This window comes from Molossus molossus, unplaced genomic scaffold (assembly GCF_014108415.1).
Source record: "Molossus molossus isolate mMolMol1 unplaced genomic scaffold, mMolMol1.p scaffold_m16_p_3, whole genome shotgun sequence".
In the NCBI taxonomy this organism is placed as follows: domain Eukaryota; kingdom Metazoa; phylum Chordata; class Mammalia; order Chiroptera; family Molossidae; genus Molossus; species Molossus molossus.
In genome coordinates, this window is record NW_023425366.1 from 67,165,598 (window position 1) to 67,192,940 (window position 27,343).

Consider the following 27,343-nt stretch of genomic DNA (forward strand, 5'->3'; position numbering starts at 1 on the left):
AAGTAAGATGTATCAGTATGTCATCATCTCATCTTTTGTCATTGATAAACACTCAGCAGTTAAGCTGCTAAGGGGCACCACTGAGAACATACTGATAAATATATATATTTGAAGAAACAACTATAGCCAGGGAACATTTAGACTATAAGTACTTCAGAGTTTGTGAGGACTACTCAAGAGTGTTGGGTCTGGACAAAGCAGCCCTTTGCTGATGATCCAAAAGCTCTCCAAGGACCTCTGGGGCATTAGCTCCCACCGTGGTAAGTGGGACTCTGTACGAGCAGTGCTGAAAGCTGTGCAGGGCCCCTGAAAAGAGAACATCCTGCTAGCCAGCGCCAGCACTGTAGTCTCCTAGCAATGTGCTCTAGCAACAAGGGACTTTCGGGGTTTTTGTGCTGGCAGCTGGAAGACACCTCTTTTGGTTAAGCCATCTTTCCTGGAGAAGAGAACCAAATGTGTAGAAAAGGTACATCACAACTAAATTTGGACTTTATTTTTTTCATCTTCCCTTACCTTAAACAACAGTGTGATCAATTTATCATTGGTTTGGAGTATGTCATTTCTTTATTGGCTTGTTAAGAGACATTATACTGTATGCTACTGGCTTGTGAAATTCCCACAATAAACCTGTGTTAAATAAACTGTTGACAAAAACACAGTCTCTGAGCATAAATTTCCACTGGAAACAAAACACCTACATACAAATGACTTCCAAACCATATGTCTAGCCTTAGTACTGATCACTCGTCTGCAAACCACTGATGGGCAATTCCCTTCCAAGGCCCATTAACATCGCTCAGCAACTCAACTTTCATACAAATCATTACTCCACATTAGGCCAACTTTTCAGCAGACCTAAAAGTTAAAATTGATTTTGCCCTCCCTTTACCTCTAAAAATCTCTTCTATTTTCTCATTCATTGTTACTTTTAATTGCTATCTTATTCCCAGTATCACTTATCTACTTAATCGAGTCAATCTTCTACATAATATCTCCTGCACACTATATTAGTTGAAGACTTTGTACTTCATAAATTGACTCAACATGACACCTCTAATGTTTTCTTTTCTCATATTCATGAAAAGGGCTCTTACAAGTCTAAATTTGACTCAGAGAAAGTAAGAAAAAAAATCCAAATTGACAAAAAAATCCAAGACTGAAGGTAGCAGTTCTCAATTTTAATTCACACACAAGGGGAATATAAATATCAGTAGGATTTATAAGGGAAGGTAAAGTGGGGAGAGCTGAGACAGATAAAGTGATACTTTTCTAACAGCAATTTTCCCCCCGTTTTCTCCTACAGTGGTTTTCAACCATTTCTCTGTTATGAAACATGTAATGGTCATTCATGTACAAAGCATTGCCATGTACCCATTAATTAACAAAGTGAGGAAAAAATAAATGGATTAGTAAAACTCTTCAATAATTTACAATCACTACCATATTGGTACTGGTACTGTTATTTTTACTTCAGTGACTGATTTCTTTGAACTTTGTTTACATGGGATGAATATAGGCAAGAAGAGAAGTAATATTCAAATTATTTAAAAAACAGCCTGGGCTGGTTTGGCTCAGCTGTTACAGCATCAGCCTGCAGACCAAAGGGTCATGGGTTCATTTCCAGTCAAGGGCATGTACTTGGGTTGCAGATTTGATCCCCAGCTCCAGATGGGGTCCAGTGAGAGACAACCAATCTATGTGTCTCTCTCACATTTCTCTCTCTCCCCCTTCCTTCCTCCCTCCTACTCTACCTAAAATCAATGGGAAAATATATACATATATCCTCGGGTGAGGATTAACAACAAAAAAAAGAAACACCAAAAAAACAAAATATGTATATATTTAAAAAAAAAACAAACTACGCCCTGGCCAGGTAGCTCAGTTGGTTAGAGTGTTGTCCTGATACACCACAGTTGCAGGTTTGATCCTTGTTCAGATCACATTCAAGAATCAACCAATGGCCCTGGTTGGTTTGGCTCAGCGGTTGGAACATTGGCCTGCAGACCAGAGAGTCCTGGGTTCGGTTCCCTCTAGGGACACGTACCAAAAAAAAAAGATTAAAGAATCAACCAATGAATCCGTAAATAAGTGGAACAACAAATCGATGTTTCTTTTTCTCTCTCTCTCTCCCCTCTCTCTCTCTAAAAATCAATCAATAAAATTTAAAAACAACTTATTCAGCACAGATATTGAAAAAAACAACAGAGGCTGCTGTGAAACCCAATATGGTTCCTCCCGTAAACTGGCTGAACACCAGCCTTGATCACAATACATCCACTGCTAGAGGTCTTGGCCACTCCCAGCAAGCTGGCTGTCATCACTTCTTTATTCTCCCAAAGAAAGTACACAAAGAAGCAAGAGCCTGAAGTATACACTGAGATACTCTCTAACTTGAATCTGCTCCATTTCATTGAAAGAATAGATCATTTGCCAACTTCACTGCTGTATAATATTACAGTATTTACAATAATGTCCTTGTGACATTGTAACATCAACGCTGAGAATGCTAATCTCCATAAAATCCTCTGTGACATTCATAGCAATATGTAATATAGTCCAACCCATTTAACTCAAAATATATCTTAGTTATTCCTTCCACCATAGCAAATAAAACTATTTTATTATTCCCAAAAACCGCCCCTAGCTCCATACCTCTGCTCATGCCATCTGGAGTACATTGCACCTCCTCCCATTCATCTAATTTCTATGGGAAATACAAGATCTTCAATCCCAACCTTCAAAAAGACTTCACTGATCAACAACTCATAATTCTTCTGCATCACTATACTTTCCTATATTTATCAGCCTTTTCATGTGCACAAAGACCACGCTGGACTTCATTTTATGTCCAGAAATATTGAAACAATACCTTACACATGGTCGGTACTAAAACAATTTTTTATTGATAATAACATCACTCCCACACATTCATACACCTCTAGGACATGCAACATAATAAAGAAGAAATTACCTGATTCAATTAAATGCAAACAAAGCACTTCTAATGGATATTGCACAGTGGGATAGATGTTTATCATTCCTTCACAGGCCTTCTTCAACCTAGCAGTCTCATGAGGAAACTTGAAAATATAAAAGTAAAATAAAATAAGTAGCAGTAAAATAAATTTCTGGACACTTTCCTATTTAGAATAGAAAACTCACATTAGAGATTTTAAAAATCAACTTACTTTGGATAAACACTGAATGAAATGTTTATAGAGTACTTGATGATCTTCATTAGGAATCTTATCTGATAAATCCAGTGCATTCTCAAAAGCAGTTAAAAGCTGAAACAAACAAAAAAGCTATCATCTGTAGCTTATTTAAATAACAACTGTAAAACAGTTGAACATATAAGACTCATACAAACTACACTCTCAACTAACTGCAAATGGATTTTATGGTATGGCCCTGATAATTTCAATGAGGAAAATATGTACTTATAAGTTCTGGAATACATCCTAACTCCACTGGCCAGAAGACTGCACTGAACTAATAATAAATAAATTAGCAACATTAATTTAACAAAACATTCTTATAATTTTGCTGTTCCCTACAAATTAGTCAACCAGAGACGTATAGTCTTATATGCCAATGTAACTGCTACTATTCAGATCATTTTCATGTTCTTTCAAACATCTTTAATGGTAGAAAATTTCTAATCTTAAAAATATATTTTATGAAGTTAAGTTATACTTTTGGTAAAAGAAAACCAAAAATATGACTAAACTATAATAAAATAATTAATCTTATACAGTATTATTAACTTGAAGAAAATTCCGAAAACGAACTTCTAAATATATTTTGAGCCAGAAAGCAATACTAGAACCCAAGGCAAACCCTTTAAAAGATACCATTCATTTGGTTAAGTTCTATATTTTTCAAAAGATTTCCCATTACTCTATAATGAAAACTCATAATACAGTTCACTACCTCAACTTTTCTTCATAAAATATGGTACAAAGTACATATGAAAAAGTAAAATTTCACTACTCTGATAAAGTTGATGATGTTAAAAAAACAGTTTAACTTAGTCAAGCACAAGGGTTTTAAAAAAAGGTAACGAAAATAATCCACATTGAAAATAGGTGATACATTTGTTTCAGAACACAAATAAAACACTTATCATTAGTACTCAAGGTGAAAATAACCACCCTCAAAATTCCTTTTATTGTATTTCTAACAGTTAGAAGCCAATTTTAAGATGATAAATATAATTAGTTCTCTTTCATGAAGATGTGTAGTATAGATAGTCCACAAAAACATTTTACTTATTTTGGTATGTGTTTGATTTTCTGGTAACCTATACTATTTCTAGAAAAATAATGATGTCATAATATGAAGATATCATTTAAAAAAAGTTGGTAAATCATCTAATTTTGTCACTGTTCAATTTTTTCCACAACTGAATCTACACACAGATAAACTAACACACAAACAAATGCAAATCATATTCTCACATTCTAACACCCAGCTCTTAGGATACTGCCAGACATATAGTAGGCTCTTGATAAACATTTTGTGAATAAAGGAACAAATTAATGAGCGAACAAATGAACAACATACAAAGAAATGAGCTTCCCATCCTACAGAGAGCCTATCATTACTTACATTTAAAATTTCCATTCAATTTAAAATGTATACATGGCTACATACTATAATAAGACTCTAAGTTTATTTTTAAACTTACAAGTATTTTTTTAAAAAAGGACTACTGGAGATAGTTTCCAATTATGGTTCAAAACCCATGTTTTTTAAAGTTTTTAAAAAATTATTTTCAATTACTTCAAAATCTGCACATTAAAAAGGACTATGTCTATGAATTCGTACTAAAATGCAAATATAAACACTCTGAATAAAATTCTCTGGCTGAACTGTTAAATCTCAAAGTGATTTAGTACTCCTAGTTCATAAATATAAAGGAAACATGCCTTTAAAGTACAACTTTTTAGAAATTATAGCAGTTTTGTGAAAGCCAATTTCATAGTTTCTTTTTACAGAGAAAAAGTAACTGGACTATTGTGGATTCTTATGAATATAAAGGAGTAAAATTCTGATATCCTGAAGACCAATTCCAATCTATCTTGACTTGGTATGAGACTGTAGGCCAATAATTCTGACTTTATCAGGAAAAGCCTCTAAATTTAAAACTAAACATTTATAAAATATCTAGTCTAACATATAGTACCTTTCTATATTCTAAATATATCATTATGCTTGCATTTCCTAAATTCAGGGGAATAAACAGGTCAATACCAATTGCTGGGTCTCATTATTCTGATCCTCAGTACTCTCAGCCAGCAACTGAGTCAATTTCCTCCATAACTGATGAAGCTCTTGGTTGTCTGCACCTGCTTCCTGCCGTGTCTTTATTAATCTGTGCCATGTTCGGGCCACCTATCAAGGAAATTTTAAATGGTTATTTTTATCCTAAATAGTAAAAATGTCAATAAAGAAATGAAATCTGCAAATAAAAATATTTGTATCTGCTAGTACATAAAAATAGCAAAAGCACATTAATTCCACCTATTATGAACTCCATGAAAAATAAGTTGACTGGGTAAAATCTACCTAGTCCCTATATCAGAAATATGACTGAGATATCAGAGTAGATACAGGAATAATGACATGTCCCAATCCTTATAACTTAAAGTATCCACTATGGAGACACCACAAATTAGGCCACTATATTCTACAGATAATGCTCTTACTTATTTTATTTATTCCTGCAGTTTTAAAAAGGTTTGAAAGTTATAATACCTGAAATTTGAATTCTAATTTAGTTTTCAAATCACTGTAATTTGTAGTATACCTCTACATTCTTTTAATACCATACTACATAAGAAGTTTTTAAATTTTCCCTTAAGTTGAATGAAAGCTTTCTTCTAATAATGGTTTTATTCTTTTTTTTTTTTCCTAATCCTCACCCGAGGACATTTTTCCATTTTTTGTTCAGATAGAGTGGGAGCGAGAGAGAGGAAGAGAAAGACAAACATCGATGTGAAAGGCACACATCGAGTGGCTGCCACCCGCACGACCAACCAGGGCCGGGGACAAACTGCAACCGAGGTATGTGCCCTTAGTGGGAACTGAACCCGGGTCTCTCTGGACCGCAGGCCGATGCTCTAACCGCTGAGCCAAACCAGCCAGGGCCTAATTAATAATGGTTATATGAACAGAAGTATACTACTCCAGTAAATCATTAACTAACCTCTACGTGTTTCTTTTCTTGGTAATACAGATCCACAAGTTTCTTACAGACATCACACCACTTCTGTTTGTCAACACTTAGAATTTAAAAAAAAAGGATTTTGAATCTGATTAATAAAAACAATCGAAGATTTACATTCAAAGAGCTCAATAACATTGTCAGGTAATATTTTAAATTAGTACATACTACAGCTTTCATAATACAGTAAATTTTTACAAAATAAGACTCATAAAAAGAAAAGGTTTAAGAAACATTATCTTCCATTACACTGACTGAAAATAATATCAAAGTTTCCAAATTAGTCGATCCTCTTATTATCAGTATTTTGATTCAGTTCTGATCACAATCAAGTGATTCTATTATAACTGAAAGAAAAATGTTTCCCGAATTCCAGTAAATGTCTGGAGTACTTGTATATAATTTTTCATCAGTTTTTCTAACTCATGCTTTTAAAGAAACTGGCCTTTCCCCATATATTCATTACCTTTCATAAAGATCCAGGAGCTTTTGGTAAACACCAGGTAAGTCATCCTTAGCATTTATCTGATTACATTTCTCATATAGGCTTGCCAACCCCTAAAAGAGGAAGTAGTAGAGATTACTCTTTCAAACATATCTAATGTTCTTGCATTTATTTTGTTAAAGTGACAATCTATAAAGATTACTCATAATAAAAATAATTATCATTAGTAAATGAAATATGTCTAGGACTTGCCTGCAAATAATTTGGGGAGGAGAGAGTAGGTGAAAGTTTAGATGAAAAAATTGACTGCAAGAGGACTTTTACAGAAGCTGGATGATAGACATAGAAGGCCGCATACCATTGTCTTTTCTTTTGAAAACATATTTGAAGTGTTTCACAACAAAAAAATATATTTTAACTGTTATTATACAATCTTAACCTCTAAGACATTACCCTATAACACTATTTTTAAATGGTGAAACAAACAAACAAAAAAGCCAAGTAGTCTGTAAAAATCGTCATTTTTTATTTCAAAAAATATCAGATACCCTAAACCAGGGTTCTCAACCTGTGGGTCGTGACCCCTTTGGGGATAGAACAACCCTTTCACAGGGGTGACCTAAGACCATCGGAAAACACATATTTCCAATGGGTTTAGGAACCAAGACATCACTCCTCTATCCGTCTCCAGGCAGGTCTGCCCACATACAGATACGCCCACATACAACATGAGGAACTGTACTAAAAGGTCGTGGAATTAGGAAGGTTGAGACCCATTGCCCCTAAACCAATTAGAACATAATAAAAGCAAGCATCTCCCTAAGCATGTGACCAGATACCTTCATTCATGTTCTTGTTCATGTAACCTGAGACAAACAGGTTCATGTTATTCAAAGTTATTAAATATGAAAAAGTTGGAGACCATTAAATTTTTTAAAAGACCATTAAGAAAAAAGAATTTAGCTTGTACTCAAAGATAGAGAATTGAAAGTTTCCTATATCATTTTATTTTTAGAAGACATATTAATATATTTATTTTATCTCAGGCAAACATAAAGAATATTCTTGATAAGTCTTTCATATGCACATATAATTAAGTTTGAGATATAGATAATGATGTTTTAATTCCATTCCTCACATTTGGAAATAATTTATTGGATTATTAAATAGTAGTAAAATAGCATCATTGGTACCACCATTTTTAAAGTAACTTTCAGGTTCAGAAGACCAATAAATAAAAAATTTTTCTCATGTAGGGTAAGTGAAGGTTTAAATTGTTTTAAAAAATAAAGCTGTTACCTGTAATTTTAAAAATGGGAAAATAACTCTTTCTTATAATATAAGGAAAAACTCTTTTACATACCTGCCAAGCTAGTAATTGGTCTGGCTCTAGTTCAGCAGCTTTCTTATAGGCACCCTGGGCCTGATCAGGTTGTTCTAGTTCAGCTGCAGCAACACCAATAAAAACCCAGGCATTATAGTTATTTTTCTCTTGTTTTAACACTGTCTGCGTAAAAAAAAATTAAAAGAGCAGGTAATTAAATTTTGGAAGTAATGGACAAACAACAAAAGACAGTCTACCTGAAGATCAGAAAGTCTGGATCTACCACTAACTGGACAATCTTAAAAATGCCACTTAACCTCTGGTCTTCCGTTTCCTCAGCAAGAGAAGAAGTTTACTGGATCAATCATTTTAAGGGGCCTAAAATATGAGGTCTATTTTTTTAAAGCTGCCCAAGTAATACTGATGCCTTCATCAAAAGCCTCTTCTTGTCCCTTGAGCATACTGGGTATAAAAAGAATAAGACTGTCCTTACCACCCAACCACTCTGCCTGTCCCTACACCACAGTGCCACTAGTTAACTCACCAAACTGTTTTCCATATTGTTTCACTTTATCCAACTCCCATATTTTCGTTCACTGTGATAACATTTCCTTATATTAGACAGATATTTTCATTTAAATTATAGGCTAGGAAACTAGACTGACCCCAGTATGACTGTATGAAATATGTTCCAATAAATAGTGGTGATGAATGCTTAAACAATACCTGCCAACTAGAACAAAAATTATATGTAAGCTTTTACTTTCTGAAATAACAGCTACTTGTTAAGGTAAAGCAGTTTGAAACAGAAAGAAAAGATGTTCTAGTAAAAGAAAATAAAACTTGTAGTTAAAATAAAATCAGCTCTTAAGGTTTTACATATTCTAGAGAATAAGAACATTTCCATAAGTTGAACAAGTTCACATAAAACTTCTAGCAATCTGTCACCAAACTACAGCACAAATTCCATTCTATCCAACAATGCTGCCTCCCAGAAGACCAACAACGAGGTAACTACCAAAGTTAAGCTCTGCACACTGGGGCCTTATTAATGCTTGTGTCCCCCACACCAAGAACAATGACTGGCGTGTAACTGCTGAACAAATGACAAGTGCTATAGTTAACCAGCAAACAGTAAGTACCTACTATCTGCCTAATGACCAGGTTTTCAAAATCTGAAACAGACTTTCAAGGAAATAATAATAACAATGTGATGAAAGCAGGTATGATATTCTGAGAGAACATAAAAGAGTGAAAAAGGTAAAGGGATCAGGAAGTACAAATTACCAGTTATAAAAAATAGTCACAGGAATGTAAAGTACAGTATAGGGAATATAATCGATAATATTTAAAAACAAAAAAGTGCCTAACTTCAAACTTCATTTAACAAGCCAGAGAAGGCTCCCTGAAAGGATGCTTATACCAAATTCTAAAGGCACACGGGCAGACAAGATACAGCAAATACAGAGATGCAACATTTCTTTATAAAAAATTTTATTTGGTCTCAATCAACATTATAGATTACTACACATAAGCAATCACACTGACTAGTTCCTTATCTCTGCTTTCTAGTTGGGTCTCTCCAGTATAAATTGTAAACTACTCAGTAGAATTCACACTGAATCAGAAAGAAGACAGGTGTGGTGCTGCTGTATGTAAAAGCAGAAAAACTCGCATGTGTATTAAAGAACCCTAGTGCTGAAGGAAACAGTCCCTCTTCCTCCAATGCTCCCTACAGCTTGACTGGACTGCCCATCCTTCTTCTATATCAGGATTAGTCCTGTCATGGCCTCCATCCCTGCTGGGCTGGACATCCTTTACCCCTTAAGACTCTCACCCTAAATTGTTATGTACCCCAATCCTACCCAATTCCCTCCCTCCCATCTCTTACACTCTTCATTGTACCCTCAGATACTGCCAATTTGGACCGGCCAAGTTCCCTTTACTTTTCCCAACTTTCTTTTAACTGTACCAAGTTCTCCCTCAACTGAAACTTGGCTATTCCCCTATTGATCTTACATACTGCAGCTGATTTCTTTCCTTACAACCCACATATCACAGGACCAGGAATTAAGGAAAGGGTTCTCCTTGCTCACACTGTCAACTACATTTCTCCCTCCTTCAAAAACCCCAGTATCTTTGAGTATAGCTCAAACCATCCAGCTATACTACAAAAAATGTGATCCTTGCTACCATTTAACACCCTCCTAGGAACTACCCTTTCCATCAAAGAAATTTTGTATCCTTCCTCTTCCTCTCCACCTCAGTTCCTTTAGTCATTTTGATGTTCATGTTGATGACCTACTAACACAGCCTCTCAGCTACTTACCCTCAGTACTGCTAAGCCATCCAAAATCTGGATTTCCAGCATGCTCTCTCCTGTTCTCCCATGGAAACACAATTCCTTTCTCTGACATTCTAACTTTTGAGCCCACTGCCTTTTTTCTCTATCACCCGTTTCTCAATTCTCATCCCTCCTTTCCCATCTTAGACTCCATGACCCATCACAGTCATCACTCCCTTGCAAACACCCTCAACAACTCTGCCTCTTTCCCCTCATCTTTCTCGCTCTCCATAGTTGAATTCCATCATGCCAAGTCTCCAAGTCTGAGACGCTGAACATGAAGGGAGAAATTACACAGCTGAGTCCACAGATTTCACGTTAGTAAATTGAGACTTCCAATGCAATTCACTAGGGCCTGGTAATCCTTTCAATCCTTATTAGTATGTTTGTTTTCCCACTATGAATAAAAACTACTTCATACCTCTTTTTTTTCCTAAATTTATTTTGTATTTAAGTATAATTGGTATTTAATCTTATATTGGTTATATTAGTTTCAGGTGTACAATATAGTGATTTGACATTTCTAAGCCTTACAATGTGGTCACTGCACTAATTCTAGTAATCACCTCTCACTGTGTCAACTTATCACAATATTGACAATATTTATTTCACACCCCTTTTGACTCAAACCTCCTACCAACTCTTCCACTCTCACTTTATACTTCACTAAGAAAACAGAAGCCATCAGAGTGGATCACTCTCATCTTCCCATCCCCTAATCTCCAAACCTGACAGTGAGTGGATCTGCATCTACCTTCGTTCCTTTTAAGATGAAAGAAGTATCAAAGATCCTCTGCTTAAGCTCGAGATCCCAACCTCTCTCACCTTCCGAAGGACTTCACTCCTACTGCTACCCTCTCTCTCCTGCACATTCACTTTCTCCTTCTGGACTGGAACATTCCCATCAGTACACAAAGACACTTCGGAATCCGCAAACCAAATAGAATTAAAATGTGAACATAGTATTAAAGAATGAAAGCTGCAAGATACAGTAAAGTCCCACGGTAAACACGTCAAAAGATACCTAAGAGATATTCAGGTTTTAAGAACTGGGCTTTGGTAAGTTAACAATACAGAGAAAGACAAAAGTAAGTGTGACAGAGTAGCTTATCCTTGCACAACCATTCTAGCGGTTCTACTAAATAACCTTACCACTTTTGTTATATTTAAACAGTAAATGGTTCACATATTATAAAGAGGTAACCCACTTTTATTGTGGAAAAAAATATCAGTTACCTTACAATGTTTCAAAGCTTCTTTGTATTCTTTGTTTCTGATTGCATCTCTAGCACTTTTTAGAGCATTCTTCACTTCCTTGCTGGACATTCTGTCAAAATAAAAAGCCTGACTGAGTGTACAATGATAATCTGTCTAACTGTGACAGTTCAAGCTAACTTAAACCATCTGAACAAAGCACATGTGATTCCTTCTACGAGGAACACTCTTTCCCTCCTTAATATACACATAGCTCATTGTCTCACCTCATCAGATTTTTACTCAATGTCACTTCCTCACTGAAACATTTACCAGCAACCCTATTTAAAATGTCAACACTCGCCCTGGCTGGTTTGACTCAGTGGTTAGAGTGTCAGTCCACGGACCAAGGAGTCATAGGTTCGATTCCAGTCAAGAGCACTGTACTTCAGTTGCAATTCGGTCCCCAGCCCTGGTCAGGGTCATGTGGGAGGCAACCAATCAATGTGTCTCTCTTACATTGACGTTTCTCTCTCTCTCTCTCCCTCCCACTCTGTCTGAAAATAAACAGAAAAATATCTTTCGATAAAGATGTAAAAAAAAAAAAAAAAACCAACACTGCCTTACTTCATTCTCAACCACCTAATACTCCCTTAACCCCCTTCTCTAACACTGCATTTATTTTTCTTCAAAGCACTTATCACCATCTTACACACTTATATTTTGTACACTATATATATTACTTATTTATCTTATTTATTATCTATTTCCCAACCCCATCAGAAAGTAATTTCCATGTAGTCAGGAATTCTCATCTGTTGTTATTCTTGCTTTTTTTCCCTGCTGCTGTATAGTTAGCACCTACTATCTGACAATTTGTATACATTAATAAATATTTCTTGAAACTGAGTTGTATTTGAATCATACTCACGCTCTATATAGTAGACTAAAACACAGATGATCCTATGATCCAGAACCCAAAACACATACCAATTTCAATCCAATTCTACTCTAAGCAAGATTTAGTAGAATAAACCCAAGTCACAGAGTATGAACAGCAACACACAAAAATTTCAGTAACTATGATATAAGAGTTTGAGAGCACTCTGTTTTTAAGTTAGTTTCTTTTTTTCTTTTCTTTTTTTTTTTTGCATTTATCATCAGATAACAGGAGGGAGAGGAGTTAGACAGAAATAGAGAAACATCACCAGTGTGAGAGAGACACATCGACTGGTCACCACCCACAGGGCCCCAACCAGGCAGGGACAAACTGTAACCAAGGCACATGCCCCCAGAGAGAACTGAACCCAAGACTCTCCGGTCCGCAGACCGACACTCTAACCGCTGAGCCAAACCGGCCAGGACAAGTTAGTTTCTTTAATATATAAATCAGGATATCACCTTTCTTCATAGTCATAGTAAGGGTTACTGTAGGACTATAGTAATTTAGTATTCTTTGTAATATAGTAATCTTTGAAAAGAAATAAATGCAATGTTTACACATAAATGAAGGTGATGAAGATGCAAGAGGATTGTACACTAACTTCAGCCATAAAAAGATTAATCAATTCATAGACAAAGTAATTCTTCATTTAATATTAAATGTGTTATTTAATTTTAAGTAAACTAACATATATTAAGACCTCACAACTTATTCTTGTTTACCAGTCAACAAGTCAAATTCAATCACAACTTAATGTTAAAAAAAAAAAGAAAGAAACATTTGTATTTTTTACCAGCCCCACAGAACTCTAATATCATCAGGAAGGTAAAACAAAGTTGCATAAATATGAAGTCATTATAGACTGCAGATGTTCAAGGCAGCAAGATGAACTAAGAAGGTGGTATGCTGCCATGGTACACCAACAGTCCTTTATATCCAAATGAGGCTGAGGCAGAAATACAAGGTCAAAAAAGTTAGATTCTAAAAAATCCTTTTTTACTTAAAGAATGTTAGATTAAAACTAATATAAAAATTAAGATATCATAAAATCAATTTATCTGCAGCTAAAACCAGATTCCTTTCATTAGGATAAAAATGACTTTTTGCCTAGTTACAATAATTCCATAAGTAAAGCAACATATTTCACATGCTCTTATTTAAGAAACTGCCCTCTTACCTGAAATTATCAGGGTATAAATGTATATCTGCAAACTTCAGAGGGATTTTTTTCCTATAGTTTATAAATCTTGTTTGGAGCAGGCAAATTTCAATGTTGATTTCACATTATGTTTTTTCATGCCAAAGTTGTCTTTGGTGGATAAACCTGCAGACTAAAAAAAAGAGAACATCAATGATGATAACTATCCTAGACCAGAAGAAAGGGATAAAAAAACATACAAGGGGGAAAAAAAAATCAAGAGAGTCCAAGTTAAAAAAGAATAAAAACAGTTTCAAGATAAGGCCAAGCAAAAACAAACAGAAGAATGACAAAGATCACCATCTTTTCTATTACCTAACATATAAATGGAGGCACATCAAACAAGATAGAACCAACCAGCACCAACACTCCCAAGCTAAATATAGCATATGACATAAAAGAAATAGAAAAGAAGGCCCCTGTTCTTAACAATACTCTAAATCAAGAGAGAGACCTAAAGCATATGAGTCATTAGTGGATCAAATGCTAAACTAGGATAATGAGTATAAGTGCAATAGGAATTCAGAGAAGAAAAGTGTGGTGTGAAGTAATTAAAAGCTACCAGACAGAAAAGACAGGATTTAAGAATGGAGAGAAGAAGGAAAATTAGTCCAGTCAGAGGCAACTGTATTAGTAAAGTTAGAGAGATAGAAATGAATGTGGCATGTGTAGGAAACAGTGAGAAAACCAGACTGAATGGAACAGAAGGGACTTGATGAAAAATAGAAGAAAATTAGGCTGGGTAGGTAAAGTAGAGCACCAGATTACAGAGATCTTCAAAGTGAGACAGACAAGTTTAGACTTAAACATAGCAGCAAACACAGAGATGTTAAATGCTTCTAAATAGGTTATTTTTCAAGACCACTAGAGACAAACTCCATTCTTCTCTTGGTAACCAATTCTAACATTCAATACCCTTTCATATCCCTATATGTCTCCATACATAGCTACAATGACTCATGTAATTATAATTACTCTTGCTTCAGCGGAATCCTCTATTCTTCTCTTCCTATTCCTTCTTCATTGATTTGGCATTTAGCATAATATGCTAGCACTGAGGCCCTCTCTTCACCTAAAATAAGCAAATACATCTTATAAATATCACATATATAGAGATATATAGAGATCATGTACATATGTATGTTTCAGAGGTTTAAGTAATTTTTAAAAAGACAAAAAAATAAATAAATTCTGCCACTGTCTAGCCCTGAAAACATCTTTCTCTTTTGGGGAGGTGAGGTGGAGAAGGGAGAGGCTCATTCACTCATTTTTTCAAACAAAGTACTACTGAGCACTAACCACCTCCTAGGCACCATCAAACTCACTTCCTTTCAGAGTACAAACCTACTATCCAAAATGATTCCAGGTAACCCCATACTCCTCTAATTTGGGATATTTACCTCTATTCTGAGCATTCCCAACACTTTAAAGAAAAATCTAGCTCTCTTACAAGTGTCTGATCTTCTTCCTCAACCCCGTACACTTTCCCCTTATACCTCTCCTACTTTTTTCTCCAAAAATCTCAACTGAGTTTTTAAAATAAGAGCATTCATTCTGCACATTTTCACTCAATAAAAGTTTTCTACTACCAACCTAAAAGATTTTAACTCAACATACCAAGCATAAAAAGCAGTAACAACTGCATTTTTAAAAAGAAAGTGACAACCATGCCAAATAGATAATGATATACATCAAAACTAATACAGGTAGATGGGATAATATATCCTACATACCTCACCTAAAGCTATGGAACATTAAGCTATATTCAGTTGTGCAGATACAAAGATTCCACAAAGCAAAAATAATAACAATAACTATAAATAACAGTGACAATGAAAGTTAATTACAGAAAAGCAAAAAATGATACCTTTAAATCTAATAAGAAAAGTCTAAAAGTATTTTATGATGACCTTTCTTTTGAAAGGAATTGGTAAAAACAATCATTAAGTAAAAGTAGACTCCAATCACTTATTATTGAGCATTCTAGCCACTTACCTTTTACCTATTATCACTAATTCTATCTTCTTCTTGAACTGAATTTCAGATTGTTCCTTAACCGTTATCCATCTAAATTAGTAAAATACAAGAAAAAAGGATCACATACATAACCCAAAACCTACTGAACTTTTTAATACATCGGATTCAAGATCAATTTTCATAAATAACTTAAAACATAAGAAATAATTATGTCCAATTTTTCATCTCTTTTCTTCCCAAAGAGATACTAATTTTAATCTCCAAATTTCAAAATTAGTCTAAACCGTGTTCCCACAGCCTCGGGAGATAAAAGGAATTTCCATAAACAATCTGTTCTGAAAAAATACTCCATGAACACAAAATACACTAACTTCAATATAAAAAACTGAGCCAAAAGAGAATAGTGCCTATTTCTACACTACTTTGTTTTGAATCTAGGACAATTAAGGGCATTTATTTATACCAAATTTGAAGCCTAACTACACTAAGGTGAACCTTGTCCTAAGCCATGTAAAGAATTATAATATTTAAAATGTTGCCCAGATCAAGCAACTAGATTAATATGTAATGTAATGAAAATAGAGAAAGTTTTTAAGATTAAAAATCCATCTAAATAGCCATCTAAAATATTGATAACACTCTACATGACTACAAACTCTATGGCATCCCTGGAATAAACTGTCAAACAAAATTAATCTAGAATATTTCATGGAGAGAATGGGGTGGGGTTTTGAAAAACTGAATAAAGTTAAAAAAAATGCTACTTGAGAACTTGGAAATGAACAAAATTTGGATGAAGTAGGTGGAGCTGAACAAGAAACAGAGTGAGTTAACTGGACTAAAAGGCGTTCAACGCTCAAGGACCAGTGATTCTTCTGCAGCAAAACAATGGGTTTTGAACCTACGTCCAATAATCGAATACGTCACATAGACCAACATTTCTGTCTCTGAGAGACTGTTCGTTTCCCTTCTTTGCACTCCGAAGGCAAGATGCACCTAAGCTTTTCTCTGCCTAGAACCTGAAACTGTATTTACCAGGCCCCGCTCCACACCCCACGCGAGTACAATCAAGTCTAACTGAATCGGCAAAGCGGGCATAAGATGAGGCGGATGTATTCGAGAGGCCCCACGGTGTCCATATCGCACCTGTGGCAGTCCAGCCAGAGGCCTCACAGAGAACCACCGGTCCAACTTAAGTGACAGACGCACCGCCACCTCACCACCGCCCAGCTCACGGTCCCGCCTACTACTCAGCCACGCTTGTACAGTGAAAACGAGCACCCACAGCCCCTGACCCTTTCTCTTCCTAGGTTTTCATTCCAAATATTTCAACCACCTACCAGTTCCAACCACTGCAAAAGCGACGGCGACCCGAACCCACCTGGGACAGGTGCTTTCCTGCAACCAAGGCGAAAGTCGGAGCGCATGCGCATTTCCCAGGCATTGCTCACGTGACTGGGAGTGACTGGCCCTCAGTTTGCTCGGTATTTGATTAAAAGGCCTTAACGTGGGTTAAGGCAGGGCAGTCTGACGCTGCGCAGGTACTCCTCCCCCCCCCCCCCACCACCCCACCCGCCCTGATGGGAGTTGTAGTTCTGTGGATGAAGCGCTGGGAGGACGCAAGCGGCGATCTCCGCGAACCCCCCCATCTCAGATCGCGGGGAGGAGGCATGTCCAGCGCCTCCAGGCGGGCTCTCGGCTGCTCCCTGCGATGCTGCTGCTGTGCGTGTCTGTGGTCGCGGCCTCCGCGCTGGCAGCGCCAGCTCCCGGCACTAGTGGGAAGAGGCCCGGAGCAGCTCAGATGCCTAACGTGGTGCTGGTTGCGAGCGACTCCTTTGTAAGTACCGAGAGGAGGCGGCGGCGGCGGCGGGGTAGGTGGGCGGGCCCCCGGTCCAGATCCGCTACCCGCCCACAGCCTTTCTTGTGCCGTAGGCGTTAGGGAACGGAATCTGAAACTTGCGAAATTGTTTAAACCCGTTGCAAAGTAAAAAGTGTATTTATCTTGAAGCCCCATATACACACGTATACCACATAGTTATGCATATAATACATATAAAACAGTACTTTCGTAAATAAAGTGCGATCTGATAGCTTCTTTGCAAATATTTTTATTTTATTGCTAGCCTCGATCCACTAAATTATTTTTTCCACTATTAAGGAACGGTCATTCTATATCCCGTTTGATTTAATAGTGGGGGAAACTAACATTCTGCATCTCCATAAAAGCTTGTTCGTTTTCTAGCGGTCATTTTCCAGTTCACCTGAAGTTTGCCGGAATTTGTGTTTGGGTGAGAAGTGAAAAATGTTAACGTTATTTTTATTACCCAGGTATCTGATAGTCCAGTTAGTGCCGATTTAACTGCATTAGTTTACATAATTTGACCCACTTCCTTATATTCCAGGGAACTTGAGTGTATGCGTTTTGTTGTTGAATCCTAAACTTGAACAGCTCTTGGAACTTTCCCCTAGACATCAACCAAAAGACTACTACTATCAATAGTACCTGATACTTTTAGTATTACCCATAATTTTAAAACTAATGCTTGGACAAATGTTTGGTTACAAATCATAACATTAGTTCATTATCCCTGGGAGTTAGTGTGGTCACACAGACAGTTGGTGTTAAGCATGTCTGGCACCAGAGTGCTTTAAATCACTATGTGGTATTGCCTTGCTCATAAATTAAGCCATGATGATTCAAGGTACATAATCTGGATATGCCTGAATGATTTGTTGAGACTATTACTTAAAATAATTTTTTCAATGATCTAAACCTACAGAACAGGCAGTACTGGAGGATAACATGAAAGAGTTTATCAGGGAGTGCTCTTGAGAGCAAAGGGAAAGGAAGAAAGCAGAATTGTGCAGAGAGAGAAGTTGAGTTTTGTTGCTGTTATCAATGGAGGCCTCAGCTGACCGTATGGGTAGTTCTCAAACTAATATGATGCTTCAGAACTGATGAGGTGCCAGGCCTGTGTACCCTCATGTTGGATGGCCATTAGTTATGGGCTGCTCCCAGAATGGGGCATGATCATGGGCAAGACAACTCTCTTCAGCAGGGGCAATTTTTCATTTCTAAAAGGGAATATGGATGGTGCATCACAAATCCTAAAAACTTCCAAAGATAACTGAAATATTTGGTTTGTTATTTTTTTTAGTATAGTATGAATACGTAGCTTTTTATATATTTGTGTATAGAAATACATAATATTGTATACAGACTAATATATCTTATGAATATAAAAGCAAAGATCCTGAACAAAATACTAGAAAATCAATTCAGCAATATATGACTAAGTGGGATTTATCCCTAAAATGTAAGGTGGGTTTAATATCTGAAAATCATTTAATGTAATACATCATTTTAATCAAATTAAGGGCAAAAAATGACATGATCATCTCAATAGATACAGAAAGAGCATATTACAAAATTCAATAATGCTTCATGATAAAAGCATTCAGCCAATTGGAAATAGAAGAGAATTTCCTCAATCTGATAAAGGGTATCTGCAAAAAAGCCACAGCTAATATTATACACAACTGTAGAAAAATGAATGTTTTCTCCCAAAGATCAGGAACAAGACAAGGAAATCTGTTCTCATTGTCTTTTCAACATCCTACTGGAGGTTCTAGCCGGGGAATTAGACAAGAAAATGAAATAAAAGGCAAAAGATCTGAATAGACATTTCTCCAAAGAAGATATACAAATGGCCAATAAGCACATGATAAGATATTCAACACTGTCAATCCTTAAGGAAATGTGAATGAAAACCACAATGAGACACCAATTCACACACAGAACAGCTACAGTAAAAAAGACACTATAATTAGTTGTCAAAGATACAGGGGAACTGGAACCCTCATCACTACTGGTAGGAATGTACAGTGGTGCAGCCACTTTGCAAAACAGTTGAGCAATTCCTGAAATGGTTAAACATGAATTATCATATGACCCAGCAATTCTACTTCTAGGTGTATATCCAAAAGAAATGGAAACATATGTCCATATAAAAACTTGTACGTGAAACTATATATAATACTGCCAAGTAGTGGAAACAACCCAAATATCCAGTAATATTATTCAACAATAAAAAAGTAAATGTGGTACTGACACATGCTGCGATGTGATGAACCTGAGTCATTAAGCTAAGTGAAAGAAGCTAGTCACAAAGGATCACATATTGTATGATTCCGTTTACAAGAAAAGTCCAGAGAAAGCAAATCTGTAGAGACACAAAGTAGAGACAAAAGATTAGCAATTGCCTAGGGTTTAGGAGGATAGAAGAGTGAAGGTTAAGGAGTGCAGGGTTTCTTTTTGGAATGGTGGATGTCCTAAAATTGACTGTGGTGGTTGTTGTATAACTCTTAGAATATACTAAAAACCATTGACTTGTACACATTAAATAGGTTAATTGTATGGTATGTGAATTATATCTTCATAAACTTGTTTAAAAAAAAATAAAATAAGAACCTGCCCAGGTCTTCAAGGACATAAGCATTTCTCTTTCTCTCTCTCTCTCTCTCTCTCTCTCTCTCTCTCTCTCTGTTTCTTTCTCTCTCTCTGTCCTCCCACCCCTACCTTCATTCATTTTCATTTTGGTGAGGTTTCAGGAGTGGAAGACAGGACAGGAATACCACAGAATCTAGTGAGAATCTCATTCAATCTGATGGACTCATCTTCGAATAACACTATATAAACAGTCTTGCTTTGATAACAGGTCAGACAGTTCAAGTTACTGTTACATTCTATCATTAGAATGATGCCTTGAAATCTAAACTTCACTGGTTTTCCCTGGCCCAGGATGATGAAGAACTGAGTACCAAGTCATGATTCTAGAAGGAGAAATCCAAATCACAAATCCTGCAGGCTCTGTTCAAACTGGTGTAACTACTACTACAAGTGGCTACTGCAGCATATCAGTAACTCATGTATGAGATTAAAATCCATGTTAGCAATTTCTGGATTAATTTCTGACTGGTACAGGACTTCATCTCTTGAAAGCAGAAAGAAAAAGCTGGAGTCTTTAAAATGCAGAGTGGCAGGGATGGAAACAGAGGAGGGAATAACCACCTCATTTGGAGAAGTTTCTAACATGGAATGTGAGAGGTGGTCTATGTCACGATTACTGACTAAGATATTTAAGGCACTCAATAAATATTTAATGAATGAAGTTGATGCCATTGTAATTAGCTAGTTATTAGTAACAGGAAAGGAGAGCCCGTCCAAGTCCATTGGGCGTCTTCCCATGGATTTAGATGTCCTGGTTTAATTCCTGGCCAGGACACATGCCCCGGTTGTTGGCTCAATCCCCAATAGGGGATATGCAGGAGGCAGCTGATCGATATTTCCATCTCACTCTCCCTTCCTCTCTCTCTTAAAAATTCCAAAAAAACATATTTTAAAATAAATACTAGGAAAGGAGCAAAAGGGAGGCCAGACATTATAAACATAGCCATCTGGGCAGCTTCACCCGGAAGCTGCAACTTCACACTTCTCAGGGGACTGCCGGTCCATTCCCTGCCAACCACTGGGGGAAAGGACCAGACAAAGTGGGAAATGGTTGCACGCACAGTGAAGTTAGGGTGACGTAGGGAAGGTACTTGCCTGTCAGTCTAGCCTGGGGAACCATCAACTGGCTAAGGGGTGTAGAAGCAATGCAAGCCTGCCAAAATTTGGGAATACATAATCCCAAAACAAAGTAATTCTCCCTCTCTTGGTTCTTGGTTCTCTGGTTCCTTTGGTTTTGTTCCTGCTCCCTTGCATTCACCTGTAGCCCCTCCATAGCCATGTGGCTCTGCAGACCCCACACACAATGGACTAATGGACTGCAGCTAGAAACACAAACTAAACTAGCCTGATGCTGGATTGGGCTGTGTAAATATTGGGACAGAAACTGTGGGCAAAGGCTTTAATCCTATCCCTGCTGAGGGCACCGTTAGACTTCTTTCTTGGTAGGATGAAGGGAAATGGGACTTTGGAAACTCAGGAGTGTAATTCCACAGAAATAAAACTTTCTACAATATCTCATCCTCTTGTATGAGTCTCAGAAAATTCCTTTTCTTGTGACATCACAAGAAGCCCACTTCCCCCAGCAACAAGTGTCATTTTGCCAATAACAAAGTGAAATGAATCTTTAATCCAGAGAAGTTCAGTTTACAAAAGACTAATTTAATATGTTCAGAATTCCAACAGTGTATTTTTGCAAAGCTTAATAAACCTGGATTAAGTACATGAATGGCAAGATTTGTAACTTGATTGGGTTCTTAGGCAACATTTAAATTACACTACACATACCCTCAATGTCAAAAGCATGCTAATAATACTCTAAATGAAGATCAAACTTATATTAGAGAATCTGAATTGTGCAACATCACAGTTTTTCTGCCGTGTGACTTCCTGTGCCATCCCACCAACCAGATAAGCTAGGTTTTCTAAATTCAAAGCAATGACCACAAATGATTATTATCTCCTATGTCCAAAAGATTGTAAGAATAAGATATTGAGGCATCTGGGATTTGTGAGGATAAGTTTCTGTGAGTTTGAATTTATGAATTTAAAGAAAGTCTTATGAGAGGAGAATATGCACTTTTGTCTTGGGCTTCCTAGCTCATCATTCAGGAAATCAATCATTGTTGGCTTAGCATTCAGTGATTACTCCTGCTAGAAGTGGTTATTCCCACATACGAACATGCTCTAATTCTTCCCATCTTACAAAGAACCTGATCTTAATCCTACATTCGCCTCCATCCCATACTCCATTCTCTGACAGTCATCCCATTTTTCTGTTTCCCTTTGCAAAACAACTTCTTAGCCAAGTGCCTCACTTTCTCACCTCCCATCCTCTTTTCCCATCTCCAGCATAGCTGTCCATTCTGTACTCCGTGAAGAGTGCTCTTGTCAAGATCACCAGCTGTCTCCATACTGCCAAGTCCACTGCATTTCCTGGCCTTGTTTTAGGTACCTTCTCAAGACAAAGCGTTGACATTACCTCTTTCTTGACATAGTACTGTGTTCTCTTGGCTTTCATCGGACCCAGTCTCCTGATATCTTCCTCCCTCACTGGCTGTTCTTTCTCAGTTTCCCATGCTGCCTTTTCCTCTTACTTGGGAAACCTCAGGGCTCCCAAGGGTTTCTTTCCTATTTTCACTATCTCCTTAAATGGTTTCATCCAGTCTCACAGTTTTCAATACTGTGAATGTGCTCAAGACTCCCAAGTTTATTTCACCAGCGGGTAGACTTGTCTGGGCTCCAGATTCCTACCTGTATGCAACATCCTACTTTATACATCCATTTAGAAATCTCACGTATATCAAGGGTTTATATATATCACATATTTTGGATTGGCTTTTTTTTTCTTTATTGATTTTAGAGAGAGAGGAAGGAAGGAGAGAGAGAGACAAACATCAATGAGTGAGAATATCGATTGGCCACCTCTTGCATGCCCCTCACTAGGGACTGGGTCCACAACCTGGGCATGTTCTCTGACCGGGAATCAAACCGGTGACCTCTTGGTGCATGGGTCGATGCTTATCCACTGAGCCACACCAGCGGGGCAGGATTGGCTCATTTTTTAAATTGTACATTAATTTATTTATAATTATATTGAAAACATATAAATATAATAGATACAACTCCAGGACTAGAATATTCTTTTTTCTGTCTTTGCTCTTCAATTCCCAATTCAATTCCAAAATGCATATCTCTAACCAAACATCTCTTCTTTCGGGCTCATTTATTTAGCTGCCTAATTGATACCTCCATTTGTGTCTTGCAGGTATCTCCAACTTTAAATGCCCCTTAAATTATTTGAAGGGGTGGGTCCTTCTCACTATTTAGGTCTCATACTTCCCATAGAAGCCTTCTCTGTCTATTCTGTCTAAAGTAGGTCACCCTTATTATCTGTATCTCAGGTTTGTTCAAAAGCATATATCACAATTTTTAATTACTCAAATTTTATTTACCATTATACTTTTGGCTCCCCACTAGACTAAACTTCAAAGACACCAGGGACTGTTTTATTTCTAGATTGTCTCCAGATCTTTCACAGTGCCTGGCACATAGTAAATACTCAGTAAATATTGTTTTAATCAGTTCATCCCCTAAAAGAACTTTCCAGAAAGTCCTTTAATTTATTTACTATATTCGAAAAAATCTAAGCGTAGCACTGCATTGAATTCTCAATATTATGAGCTAGATACTGACATCACTATTTATACTTGTTTTTATCTTTTGAGGATTTTATGTTGTACTGAAGTCTTTTGGTGCTTGTAAATTTTATGGTTAAAATTAAAGGAAATAATTTTCTTTTTTTGTGTGATCAATCAGTGTTAATTAAATTTCTTTATTCCAGGATGGAAGGCTAACATTTTATCCAGGAAATCAGGTAGTGAAACTTCCTTTTATCAACTTCATGAAAGCTCATGGCACTTCCTTTCTGAATGCCTACACAAACTCTCCAATCTGTTGCCCATCACGTGCAGGTATGAACATGCTTAATATTAATGGAAGAAAGCAACCACACACTGAAAATGATTTTATAGTTTAAAAGATAATCCCCAGCCCTGGCCAGTTTGGCTCAGCAGTAGAGCATTGGCCCACGGACCAATGAGTCTCGGGTTTGATTCCAGTGAAGGGCATGTACCTCAGTTGCATCTGTCCCCAACCCTGGTCGGGGTTGTGCAGGCAGCAACCAGTCGATGTCTTTCTCTCTCCCTCTCCCTCTCCCTCTCCCTGTCCCTCCCACTCTGTCTGAAAATAAATAGAAAATATCCTTGGGTGAGGATTAAAAATATATACAGTGATACCTAGGTTCTCGAACGCCTCGGTTTTCGACCAAATCGGTATTCGACCAGGAGATTCGAGAAACTTTTGTCTCGGAATCCGAACAAATATTTGGAACTCGAACTTCCGAGATGAGCCGAGTTGAGCCGAATGGCGTTCATTCGACCCAGCGCGCCTTGCTTGCGTCATCAGTGTGAGTGCAGAGAGAGAGTCACGCTTTGTGGAGAGTCACACTTTCCTATTGGTTTCATTGCTTCGGTTCTCGAACAATTCGGTTCTCGACCGTCCTCCTGGAACGAATTATGTTCGAGAACCGAGGTATCACTGTATATATAATCCCCAAAAGTAGTATAGTAAGTCATATTTGGCATCTATTTAAAAAATGTTAAGCCCTGCCCAGTTTGCTCAGTGGTTAGAGCATCTGCCCACAGACCAAAGAGTCACGGGTTTGATTCTGGTCAAGGGCACGTACCTTGGGTGCAGTTCAGTTCCCAGCCCTGGTCGGGGTCGTGTGGGAGGCAACCAGTTGATGTCTCTCTCTCACATTGGTGTTTCTCTCTCTTTCTTCCTCCCACTTTATCTGAAGATAAATGGAAAAATATCCTCCAGTGAGGATTTAAAAATTTAAGTGATATGGTTTTTAAAGTATATGTGGGTATTGGGCTTATTAGATTTTCTAATTTATTTTTCCAGAGTAGGAATTTTGTCATTTGAAATGCTATTTAGTTCATGTGTTACTGTTTCATTTCTTTATGATTGGTGGCTAAGAATCTTTTGACCATACAAGCAAATGAGGAAATACTCATATTTCCTAAAAGAGTTCTATTTCCAAGGAATTTTTCAGTAAGAGTATAGGGAGTTGGGAGAGGACTTCAGAGTATACCTCAAAGTAGTTAAAACTTGTCACACATCAGGTTTATCTGAAGTTTTCCATGTTATTTCAGATTACACACTTTATCTCTTCAGGCTCAATTCACTTCTCCCACAAACTATCACTTTTATTATAGTAATTTAACAAATAGGTGTAGTTTAATGGCAAGATTTCAGTGACATTAAGCCATGAATAATTGAGAGACAAGAAAAAACTGCCATTCTTATAAATTCTGCCTTCTCTAACAGCGTTGCTTTCTGTGTTCAAATGTATGACTGTTTGCTTTGAACCCCGTAAACAGCACTCAGCAATTCACTTTTGTCTGTAAGTCCCCAGCATGATATTCTTTGTGATTTGAGTCACAAGTTTCTTCACCTACATTTTCAGACTATCAACTATATAATCACCAATGATTAAAGGAAACCTGAATTATATTATAAAGTATATTTCAGTGATGAAGGACCAGGTATATTAAAAAGGTTTTGTTAATCTTTCACATCTCCAGATCTTCTTTAGCTAGAAATTTTTATGTTTTCACCACTTTACCCCATCTACAAACCCTGCTTCTAGCAATCCAGGCTGTTTTATTTCTTTGCATTTGGTTCTTTTTAGATTCCACAGTATTCAGTATTTGTCTTCCTTTGTCTGGCTTACTTCACTTACTAACCACAATGCCCTCAAGCTGATTGTGTGTGTGTGTGTGTGTGTGTGTGTGTGTGTGTGTGTGTGTATTTACATCGCTTTTATTCATCTTTTAATGGACACGTAGGTTGTTTCCATGTCTTGACTATTGTAAATAATACAGTGAACATGGGGGTGCAGATATTTCTTTGAGATGACTTAATTTCCTTCACATATATACCCAGAAACCCAGAAGTGGAATTGCTGGATTATGTGATAGTTCTAGTTGTAATTTTTTGAGGAACCTTCTTAGTGGCTTCCTCAATTTTCTATAGTGGCTTCACCAATTTAGATTCCCATCACCATGCATGAGAGTTCTCCTGGGTTTCCTTTTTCCCATATCCTAGCCAACATTTGTTATCTTTTGTCTTTTGATAATAGCCGTTCTAATAAGCAAGAGATAATATCTCATTGAAGTTTTGATTTGCATTTCCATGATGACTGGTGATGTTGAGAATTTCTTCATGTACCTGTAGGCCATTTCTTTTTTTTTTTTTTATCCTCACCTGAGGACATTTTTCTATTTTTTGTTCAGGTAGAGTGGGAGGGGGAGAGAGGAAGAGAGAGAGAAACATTGATGTGAAAGGGACACATTGAGTGGCTGCCACCCGCACGACCAACCAGGGCCGGGGACAAACTGCAACCGAAGTACGTGCCCTTAGCGGGAACCGAACCCGGGTCTCTCGGGACTGTAGGCCGACGCTCTAACCGCTGAGCCAAACCGGCCAGGGCCTTGTAGGCCATTTCTAAGTCTTCTTTCGAAAAATTCACACCCTCTACTTATTTTTAATTGGATTTTTGCTATTGAATTGTACAAGGTATTTATATTTCTTTGGATATTAACCCCTTATTTTATAGATGATTTGCAAATGCTTTTTTCCAATTCATAGGTTGCCTTTTCATTTTATTAATAGTGTCCTGTGCTGAACAGAAGTTGATTAGTTTGATGTATTTCCACTTATTTCCGCTTTTTTTGCCTTTGATTTTAGTATCAAATCCAAAAACTTACTGTCAAGATCAGTGTCAAGGACCTTACCCACTATGTGTTCTAGAAGTTTCATGGTTTCAGGTTTTATGTTCATGTGTTTAATCCATTTTGAGTTGATTTTTGTGTGATGTAAGATAGGGGTTCAGTTTCTCCAACACCATTTATTAAAGAGACTATCCTTTCCCATCGTGTAATCTTGACTCCTCTGTCATCAATTAATTGACCGTATATGCATGGGTTTATTTCTGGGCTCCCTATTCTGTTTCATTGAGCTGTATGTCTGTTTTATGACAACACCATACTGTTTTGATGATTATAGCTTTTTTAAAATTACTTTTATTGATTTGTTTTTGTTACAGATGTTTCT

At 37.0% G+C, this 27,343-nt stretch overlaps 2 protein-coding genes across 8 annotated transcripts in view; one reads left to right on the forward strand and one right to left on the reverse strand.

The window, feature by feature from the left end:
• TTC37 (tetratricopeptide repeat domain 37) overlaps window positions 1-17,086 on the reverse strand; it is an 81,415-nt gene extending 64,329 nt beyond the window's left edge. For 3 of the 5 annotated variants that reach the window (XR_004961662.1, XM_036279465.1, XM_036279463.1), the window contains exons 1-11: window positions 16,995-17,079; window positions 15,673-15,744; window positions 14,653-14,749; window positions 13,657-13,810; window positions 11,579-11,669; window positions 8,038-8,181; window positions 6,696-6,787; window positions 6,212-6,287; window positions 5,257-5,397; window positions 3,189-3,287; window positions 2,972-3,080 (exon numbers count right to left, since the gene is read on the reverse strand). Coding sequence is in view for 4 of the 5 variants with exons in the window: in XM_036279465.1 (XP_036135358.1) it covers window positions 2,972-3,080; window positions 3,189-3,287; window positions 5,257-5,397; window positions 6,212-6,287; window positions 6,696-6,787; window positions 8,038-8,181; window positions 11,579-11,668 (751 nt within the window). In the remaining variant the exon portion in view is untranslated. Of the gene's footprint in view, window positions 1-2,971; window positions 3,081-3,188; window positions 3,288-5,256; window positions 5,398-6,211; window positions 6,288-6,695; window positions 6,788-8,037; window positions 8,182-11,578; window positions 11,670-13,656; window positions 13,811-14,652; window positions 14,750-15,672; window positions 15,745-16,994 lie in introns of all 5 variants that reach the window. The other 2 variants (XM_036279461.1, XM_036279462.1) reach the window with 2 other exon arrangements.
• Window positions 17,087-17,269: 183 nt separating this feature from the next.
• ARSK (arylsulfatase family member K) overlaps window positions 17,270-27,343 on the forward strand; it is a 47,168-nt gene continuing 37,094 nt past the window's right edge. Inside the window, exons 1-2 of one of the 3 annotated variants that reach the window (XM_036279371.1) lie at window positions 17,270-17,491; window positions 24,006-24,135. In XM_036279371.1, coding sequence (XP_036135264.1) covers window positions 17,366-17,491; window positions 24,006-24,135 — 256 coding nt within the window. In that variant the 5' untranslated portion in view covers window positions 17,270-17,365. The remainder of the gene's footprint in view (window positions 17,492-24,005; window positions 24,136-27,343) is intronic. The other 2 variants (XM_036279369.1, XM_036279370.1) reach the window with 2 other exon arrangements.